Source organism: Syngnathoides biaculeatus, chromosome 18 (assembly GCF_019802595.1).
Source record: "Syngnathoides biaculeatus isolate LvHL_M chromosome 18, ASM1980259v1, whole genome shotgun sequence".
NCBI lineage: Eukaryota > Metazoa > Chordata > Actinopteri > Syngnathiformes > Syngnathidae > Syngnathoides > Syngnathoides biaculeatus.
The window spans coordinates 12,790,488-12,800,237 of NC_084657.1; the positions used below are offsets into that span (position 1 = coordinate 12,790,488).

At 41.7% G+C, this 9,750-nt stretch overlaps 1 protein-coding gene across 4 annotated transcripts in view; it reads left to right on the top strand.

Annotated features, from left to right (window-relative positions):
* The window catches only part of si:dkeyp-23e4.3 (rho GTPase-activating protein 7), a 45,172-nt gene extending 35,774 nt beyond the window's left edge, over positions 1-9,398 (top strand). For 2 of the 4 annotated variants that reach the window (XM_061803198.1, XM_061803201.1), the window contains exons 10-17: positions 3,023-3,185; positions 3,264-3,462; positions 4,489-4,696; positions 5,721-5,835; positions 5,920-6,111; positions 6,753-6,982; positions 7,624-7,797; positions 8,449-9,392. In XM_061803198.1, the coding sequence (XP_061659182.1) occupies positions 3,023-3,185; positions 3,264-3,462; positions 4,489-4,696; positions 5,721-5,835; positions 5,920-6,111; positions 6,753-6,982; positions 7,624-7,797; positions 8,449-8,557 (1,390 nt within the window). In that variant the 3' untranslated portion in view covers positions 8,558-9,392. Of the gene's footprint in view, positions 1-3,022; positions 3,186-3,263; positions 3,463-4,488; positions 4,697-5,720; positions 5,836-5,919; positions 6,112-6,752; positions 6,983-7,623; positions 7,798-8,448 lie in introns of all 4 variants that reach the window. The other 2 variants (XM_061803199.1, XM_061803202.1) reach the window with 2 other exon arrangements.
* Positions 9,399-9,750: the final 352 nt, after the last annotated feature.

The following is a 9,750-nucleotide window of genomic DNA, read 5'->3' on the forward strand; positions in this document are numbered from 1 at the left end:
GCCTCACCCAGTACATTTGTAAAGGAAAAAATATTTGGTACATACATAGGCTGAAGCTGTGTAAAAGCCGCAACTGTCCATATTGAAACACGAGATATTTACAAAGAAAGACAGTACACAGAGTTTAACGCTAACGCTAGCGCCGCACTAACGGGGCCAGTTAAAAAAAAAAAAAAAAACATACCGGTAAAAATCACCGAGACACGGCAATAACACGCTAGCACAGCGCTGAAAGGGCCAGACCGGTAAAAGTCACTTCCTCGGCACATATATTCCACCGGTCTCATTCTTATCTTTTCCGCTCGAGTGCCCCCTTGAGGCCGTTAGAAAAAAATGCACAAATTCGAAACCGCAGGGTTTAAAGCGTGTGGAATAAAGTTGCGGCTTTCAGGCCGGAAATTATGGTAGTATACTCATTTTTGTTGCTTGTCTTGAACATTAATGGCTGTGAGCCAAGTTGTTTGTGAGAGATTTTGAGGGCGGTCATTTTTTCACTGTTCTGTGAAAAGATTGCACAAAAATATTAACCCAAGGCAAAGAAAAGAATTAGAAATGTAGTTTCTCATTGGGATTTTCTATCAGAAGTATCGAACATGTTTAACATTTACGATTGTGGGCCGCAATTTTTTTTTTCATGAGGAGATTGGGGAAGAAAAACTCTGAATACACCACACGCCAAAATAATTGCTCAGTCTAATTTTTGTGATAGCTGATAATCGGGACTGAAAATGTTCAAATTTGGCCCGATTGGCGGGAAAATTTTACGTCCCTTTAAATTAACTTTCAAATTAAGTTTATTTATCACGACACTCAAAGGGCTTGGATCAGATTAGCCCCGCCTCTCCGTCAAGTGAAGAAGGAGAACGGCAGCGGTAAAATATTCATTCAGGATTTACATTTGTGGCCTGCATGGTGGCTCGGCTACAAAGCGTCGGCCTCACAGTTCTGAGGTCCCGGGTTCAATTCCGGACCCGCCTGTGTTTGCATGTTTTTCTCGATGTCCACTGTGATTGGCTGTCAACCAGTTCAGCGTGTACCCCGCCTACTGCCCGACGACAGCTGGGATTGGCTCCAGCACTCCCCGTGACCCTTTTGAGGATAAGCGGCTGAGAAAATGCATGGATGGATTTACATTTGTTGTCAGGGTAGGTCAAAGAGGAGGAAAAAATCCCTTTTTTGACACACCCTTCACCACAAGATGATCATGAATAATCGCTTAGCAACGTAGGAAAATTGGTCAAGGAAGCGAAAATGATCAAATTTGGTCCAGTTTAGAAAAGTTTGTAAGAGGATTTCACAATGAGGCAAGCACTGTAAGCGCCTACATCATTAAAGCCCAAAAAGAAGAAGAAGAATAATGCTAAAAATGCTTTTTAGGAATGCAGCTGCTTCAGGGTGAGGGCTTGTTTTGTTTTTTTTTTTTTTCCCCTTCTTTGCTTCTCGCAGGCGTTCTCAAAGTCACAGGAAACGATGATGTCACAAAAATGGAGCCGCAAGGCTCACGTAACAGGATGACGAGCCCGGCGAGGGCTTCGTTAGCTATTACTAAAAAAAGGAAGAGGAAAAAAATATCCTGAAATGTCCCAGTCTTTCATCCTCTTCCATGATTTCCCTGCGCCTGGATGTTTTGTTTTTTGGGGTTTTTTTTGTTGTTGTTTTTTTCCTCAAAATGGACACATTCAACAACCACACACACACACACACACACACACACACACACACACACACACAAAATGTTCATTTGGCTTTTCCTTCAAAGGAAACTCTTTGGGCCATGCTGAGGATTTAGGTTTTGTTCCCATGCCACTCTCCAAGCGCTTTCATGGCTTCCTAAAAAAAAAAAAAAAAAAAAACTAAAATCAGAGCAAGAGCGGATCTCGGGAGCACATGTGGCATAAAGGATGTAAAACCGTTGCTGAGGACCGGCAAGAAGCCACACGGCAAGTCCAATTCGTGGAAAGGAAAGTCCAAAAGGGATGTCCAAATATACTTGAGTGAAGTCAAAATACCATGCACAAAAATCTTCTTTGCCGCTTATCCTCACGAGGTTCGCGGGAGTGCCGGAGCCTATTTCAGCTGTCAACTGGCAGGAGGCAGGGTAAACCCTGAACTGATCCTCAGCCAATCGCAGGGCACATAGAGACAAACAGCTGCACTCACAATAACACCTTGGGGCAATTTAGAGTGTCCAATTCATGCAAGTTTTTAGGATGGGGGAGAAAACCGGAGTGCCCACCCGGAGAGAACCCACGCAGGCACAGGGAGAACATGGAAACTCCACACAGGCGGGGCCGGGATTGAACCCGGGACCTCAGAACTGTGAGACCAATGTTTTTTTTTTTTTCCAGCTGACCCACCGTGCCGCCAAAATCATTTCATTTTACAAAAATAAAATTGGGTTATTATGAGAAGAGTCCTAAAAAAAATTCACAAGTGGAGGGGGGGGGGGCGCAGAACTTTCTCAGAAAACTTTTTTTTTTAGGCGGGGTGGCATCCATAAACTTGTATGGAGAAAATATTGTAAACTCATCCAGGAAAAAAATGGAATAAGAGGAGAAACACACTTGGAAAGTTTATTTTTTTAAGATAAAAAAAGTATTACTAAAGTCACAATTTTATGTAATGTTGAGAAATTATGTTTATATACTAGAGAGAAAATAAGCTTCATTTTTTTGAAGAATAAAACAATACTCATCATTTTATGCAAATGATGTGATTTTTTTTGAGGTAAAAAAAAATGGTACCATTTAAGACCAAAAAAAGTTAATTCATATATAAAAATGTTACATGAAAGAGAGCAAAGTCTTCAAATTATTAAAACAAAGTCATTCTTTTATTTTCTGTTCTGCAACAATTTTGAATTTTCTGAGGAAAATGTTCAAATGTCGCAAAGAAAAATATTTGCAAGAATAAAACTGAAGAGAAAAAAAATGTTTAGTTGTTTTGTAAATAGTTTTCTACGAATGTAGATTCGGAGGGAAAGCACGTGACGACAACGAGGTCCGTTTTTTCCCCCCCACAGGTGCGTTCCGAAGCCGTCGCTGCGGAAGGGCAAGACGCCACCCGTCAAGGCCAGGCGGGTTTTCGGCGTTCCTCTTCTAGTCAACGCGCAGCGGACCGGAGAGTCGCTCCCGCCCGCCATCCTCAAGGCGCTCGTTTACCTCAGGACGCGATGTCTGGACCAGGTGAGCGTCCTTCCAAGATCCGATCGGAATGAAGTCGGCGTCGGCGGGCGGAAGCCTTGAAACTGCGTCCGGTTTCAGGTGGGTCTTTTCCGGAAGTCGGGCTCCAAGTCTCGGATCCAGCAACTGCGCGAGATGCTGGAGTCCGACCCCGACGGCGTCGCCTACGACGGTCAGTCGGCCTTCGACGTGGCCGACTTGGTCAAGCAGTACTTCCGGGACCTGCCTGAGCCCGTCTTCACCCTCAAGATGTGCGAGTCCTTCCTCCACATTTACCAATGTGAGGAGCCCTTTTCAAGCATTTCACATCTCATTTTGACAACAAAAAAAAGTCACCATAAAATCTAGATTGTCTTTCCATATTTCAAGAAAAAGTCAACATTTTACATGATGAAAATATTCATAAAAACTTTGACGACAAAATTGTGTTACAAAAGAAAATCAAATCTTTTTAGTGGATAAAGTTGTCGGTTGTACTTTTTTTTCAGAAAAACATAGATAAGATTGTGATTTTTACCACAATAAAAATATAATATTATGAGCAGAGGTTTGAATTTTACATGACTTTTGACAAAAAAAAAAAAAAAATGCCCCCCACACCCCAAAAAAATTATCATTCTATGAGGGGAAATTTCCATTATTAGGAGGAATAAAATTTGTAATTTTTTTGAAGACAAAATTGTGATACAAGAAATAGTCAAAAGTTGTTGAAAATGTAGATAATATCATAATTTTAGGAGAAATAATCATAAAATGTAGCTTGAAATTTAAAAATAAAAATGTAATTTGATTTTACAACAATATACGCACACATATATACATATAACAAATATATATATATACATATAACAAAACAATCATACATTTAATTAATTTAATTTAAAAAAAATCTGAAAATTGTATTACCATCGATGTATTGTGATAAAAGTGTTATTTTTTTAGAAAAAAAGTATTCATCACAAGTTTGGAAAAAAATCACATTTCTATGAGCCAAGAAAAAGATTATCCTAATAATAATGGTAAATAATTTTGTGAAAAATCTTGAATATTTCAATATTTGAAGATTTCAAATGTTATACTTTAAGGAAAGAAAAAAAAGTTAAAAAAAATAAATAATAGTTGCTTTCCCACAATAAAATTGGACTTTCAGTTGCAGTCCTAATTTTACATTAAAAAATAATTTTTATCAAGAATTTTGTGATGTTTGGGTGGGGGGGGGGGTCCAGTTGTTAAACAAAATAAAGTTGTATTGTTGCGTGTATTGTTACTCATGTAAAAACAAAAATCGACTTGCGCTTGTTTGCAGATTTCCCCAAAGATCAACAGTTTCCAGCGGCCCAGGCGGCCATCTTGCTGCTGCCCGACGAGAACCGCGAGGCGCTGCGCACGCTGCTCGTCTTCCTGCGCGACGTGGCGGCGAGCGTCGCCGAGAACCAGATGACGCCCACCAACTTGGCCGTGTGCCTGGCGCCGTCGCTCTTCCACCTCAACGCCGCCGCCGCCGTCGCCGCCAGGTCGCCTCACGTTCGCGTTGCCGTCCTGCCCAAACCGAACCAAAAAATTTTTGCGTTGCAGCTCCGGCGTTTGCAAAAGGGATCTGAAATTTCTGAGGTTTTTTTTTTTATTATTAAATTGGACTGAAAAATGTCAAGAAGAATTTTATGAAAAAGCCCGGAAAAAATTTTTTATGCTGAATATTTTCTTTCAATTTCGTTATTTAAAGTGATAAAGTAACAATGAAAATCTAATAAAATTGCAGTTCGACAAGAATATTATGAGGGGGGAGTCATAATTTCACAGAGTCAAAAGATGTACATCATAATTTTGTCAGAAAAGATTATTTCATGCGAAAATTTACTTCTGGATAAAATTGTTTGATACAAGAAAATATGTCATTGTTTTCATGAAAAAAAAAAAAAAAGTTGTCATTTTAATGTGAGCAATGGCATAATTTTATCTGAAATAATTTGGGCAAATGTGACAAAAAGGTCATTAAATGATGGTTTTAAACAGTTGGGACTATTAAAAGAAAAATATCGTTATTTCACGGGATTTGTTTTCCAAATAAGGCCATAACATTGAGACAATTATTTATGAATTATCCCCAAAAAAAGTCAGACTTCACAAGGGATTTGTAATTTTACATAAAAAGTCATAATATTCACATAAAACAATTTTAACAGATTGTTTGTTTAATGAAGATGTCTTTTTATAAAAGAAAAAAATTGCGAGATGAAAATTGTTGTGATATGATGACAAAAAGAGGTCATTTTCACCCCCTCCCTCAAAAAAGTACTCATTTAAGATTTAAATTACATTTTTAATGTAAAAACAATCTTCATTTGGCTTAAATTGCAGTTTTATAAGGGGGGGGGGCAAACTTTCTGCAACGTCATCTTCAAACAAAGTTGGGGAAAGTTCACAAATTGACATTTTACTACGCGATCTCTTCTCTTTGGTCAAATTCGTATTGAAAATTTGCTGGAGCTTCACTGACTTTATTTTTTCTTTTTCCTTTTGTTGTTGTTTCGGCTCCAGGTCGAATCACAGGAAGTACAGTTTGGGCCGCCCGGACCAGCGCGACCTAAGCGAGAACTTGGCCGCCACGCAGGGCCTGGCCGACATGATCGCGGAAGCCCAGAGACTTTTTGAGGTCGCGCCCGACAACCTCCTCCGCCGTCACAAATACGCGAAAACCCCCTCCAGAAGGTTCCTTTTGGCATCTCGTCCCAATTAGATTCCGGAGTTTTGGCCGGCTTTCGACCTGAGCTTCGCGGCGCCGACCGAGGAGTCGACCGGGGAAGACCTGGAGGAGAAGCGGAGGAATCTGCAGCGGAGTACGCGGCTCCTCCTCAAGGAAGCCACGGAGAAAAACCGAGTCTGGGAGAGCCGGCCCGCTCCCGAGAATGTGGCGCTGGCCGTCAAGAAGGTCAATTAGCCAGCTAGCAATAGCAACTTCTACCGACATTTAGCTACAGATAGCTAGCGACACTACGCAAAAATATGATCCACCGTGCCGCCCTGTTCCAGTTAGCTAGTATAAAATTCCCTTCACACACAGTTAGCTAGTTCACACGTTTAGCTACAGTTAGCTAGTTTCAATTAACATTATACAGTAAACCGTTGTTTAACGCGGGAGTTATTCTGCCGGAAAGGAATTCCGCTGTATAGTGACCATGCTAATTTGCAAGTATCGTTTTTGTCCACTTGAGCTAACCATACACACGCACGACACAAGCACTACTTTTGTCGAAGTGAATCTCCTCATTTCACTTTCACGATGATGCCACAAGGTGGTGTCGAATCACTACTTTTGTCTAAACGGAACTCAAACAGTCGCTCTGTGCCAGCAAGATGGTTGCAAAGCACTATTTTTGTCCAAAAAAGATTCCGTAACTCACTTCAACAAAGTTCCTCGCACCAAGATCCGAGATTGCGGCAAAAACACTGCTTTTGTTTCACGCGACTCTCTTGATTTCGCTACCTTTGTTTTTTGAACGTGTTGTATTTCGCCACTCGATATTTACTGAAGGTTTTTTGTTGTTGTTGTTGTTTTGCGGGCGTACGCAGACGTGGGACGGCTGCCCGCTGTGGACGTGGCGCGGCTCGGTGGAGGTGGACGCCGCCCAGGAGGTTCTGCTCCGCCGGCTCCTGGAGGAGCGGCACCTGTGGGACGAAAACCTGCGTCAGGCCGCCGTCCTCCAGACATTGCCCGAGGGCGCCCACGTCTACCGTTACCTCCTCCAGGGCCCCGACGCCGGCCTTGCCTCCTGCCTGCCCCGGGAGCACCTGCTGCTCAGGTAAAAAAAAAAAATATATATATATATAATTTATTAACAATTTGGTCAAATCTGTGGGATTTTTATATATATATATATATATTTTTTTTTTTTTTTTTTTCCGTGTGAATGAGGCTGATGAATATTTAATCCAGCCCAGAGTCAGATGAGATTTGAGTTGCGTTTGCCTTTGTCATCATCTGGTGTTTTTTTTTTTTTTTTGTCAGAAGTGGAAGTGAACTCTGCGTTACCTCGGAGTCAGGAACTTTTTTTATTTTTTATTTTTTTTACATTCCACATTTGAATGACAGAATCCCAAGGATGTCATCAGAAAGGGGACGCAAATGTCCAAACTGGATTTGCAGCGCGTATTGACTCATTTAAGCCAGACGGATTTCAAATAGAACAGACAAAAATGATTTTGGTTCAGCACAAGTGAAAGAATGCTCATGATGACAATCAAGAATAAAGTAAATTTTCCGTCAAAAGGCCCATTAAAAGGAGAACGTTTAGATATTTGTAAATATTACATATTTAAAGATTGCTCAACTTTGTCATAATCGTCATAGATAATTCAAAAGAATAAATCTAGGAGGGTTTTTTTGTTTGTTTTTGGTGTACTGGTATTCATTTTTAAAATCTTGTACGAAATGTCCTTTTAGGACATGGCAATCGGACGCCTCCGTCGGGCCGCTGTATGTGTCGTCCGTGTCCACGCAGTACCCCGACGTGCCCCTGGAGGGCGTTAGAGTGCACACGCACGCTTGCCTCTACCTCCTGGAGCCTACAACAGCGAGCAAGACCCGGCTGACGCACTTGTGTCGAACTGACACCAGGTACGCACCTGTTTTTTGTTTTTCTTCTGTACAGGCGTTAAAAGATGAGAAATGTATATTAAAAACTAGTTTGGAGTCTCAGGCATTACTGGTGGAGATGGCCCGCCAGCTTTGTTTTTACCTCTTGTCAACGTAAAGTTCACAGAAGCAATATGGAGGCAAACTCTCATGCTATGCTAACGCTAAAACATTATGCTGCTAAAAAAAACTACTTTACTACTACTTTAAAAAAAATATACAGGCCCATTTCTCTCACCAAAAATCACAAACTTATTCTGTACACATTCGGAAGGAACTCCAGGTTCTTGTTTGTAAGAATGAAATACAATACTTGTTTTCACACACATCCAAAAAGTCAGATTTAAAATTTTAGGCCTTGCTGGCAGACCCGGGATCCCGTTTCCGTCGTTCTCGGCGTGAAAGCCAAGAGTCCTGTCAGAAAGAATCACAGACCAGGCACAAATACATATTCAGATTTGGAGCCCGAGGCCATGTTGGCATAGGTGGGATCCATTTTCTTTTGCCAGCGTACGTCGTCGCACGAACATCTCCAGCTCGTACTTTGAAACCCCGTTATCAAAGTTGACTGACTTGTACGCGGTTGGAAAGGGGAAACTCATGACCTGAAGCGTTTCATGTGCGATGCTCTAGGGGGCGCTCTCCGGCGTGGCACCGCAAAGTCGGCGGGCATCGAATGGTCGCCGCTCTGCTCGCCATCAAAGCGTCGTTCCGAGACCAGCGCAAAGAGACCAGGATATGAGGGACACTTGTCGGCCATGTTGGAGGGAGGGATTTTTTTGTTTGTTTTTTTTGGTTGTTGTTGTTGAACACTTCAAAAAAATAAGTCCTTGCACCCTCCAAAACTGCAGGAAAGACAAACCGGGACCTGTCATGCGCTTATTGCCTTGGGGGGTTTCCCCACTCCCCCCCAACGAGGCTCAAATTCACAAAGACAAGCGACAAAAAGGACAGCTCTGGAAAATAAAGTCAACGAGACGGCAATTGTGCGGTCGCGGCGGAAAACAAACGCAGGAAGTCGAGACGAGGGCAAGCGCGGGAAGTCAACAGGACAGAACCCGGATCCAACAACGACGACATCTACCTCTCCACTTCCAGCTGAGAATGAACAAATATAGCGACGATTTCCACCTGGTTTTCAAATCCACAAATTTATCAGCGGCTCTCAATCAGCCGTTTTACATTTATGCTTGCGATGGAGACACTGCCGCCTAGTGGCTGGAGGACGTTAATGTCTAGAAAACGCGTGACCTTTGTCTTAAAAAAAAAGCACAATTCACAAATCCACGCGCATTTAACAACAAAAAATGTAAATCTATTTGTGGATCTGAAAAAAAATAAGTGTAAATCGCGGATATATTTGTGTGAATAATTTGGAGACAAATCTCTCCCCGAAGAGATTTGACGACGCGTCAGCGCCAGTTCGTCGGCGCGAGGAAACCAATCAGCTGTTATTTAATGTAACTAATAAGAGATATTTAAGATTTTGAGTGCGTAAGGGTTTAAGCGGTCGGAGCCAAGCGTCTGATTAAATGATTTTTTTTCTCTTTTCGATAACCTGCTTCTTGTCTTTTTAAAAGGGGAAAGCAAAAAAAAGCGACAGAATCGTGGGGGGGGGGCAGCTTGAAAGAAGACCCGAATTTTAAAGGGGAAAACCACAAAGGTATAAAAATTTTAAAGGGAAAGAACATTTAAAAGAGAAAACGAGTGTTTAGAAGGAGAAGAGTTTAATAAAGATGTCAGATCATCGCATCAAAACAAGTCACCTCTGCTTTCAGAGCTCTAGCTCATTTGCATACAATTTCCATACATCTCGATTTCATCCGAGATGAGACGTTTTAATCTCTCCACGCGTCGGGGGGGAAAAAAAATAAATCATTAGACAAATAAAAAGAACGTTGATGCTGAAGGACAAGCTCGGCCGCGTAGAAAACG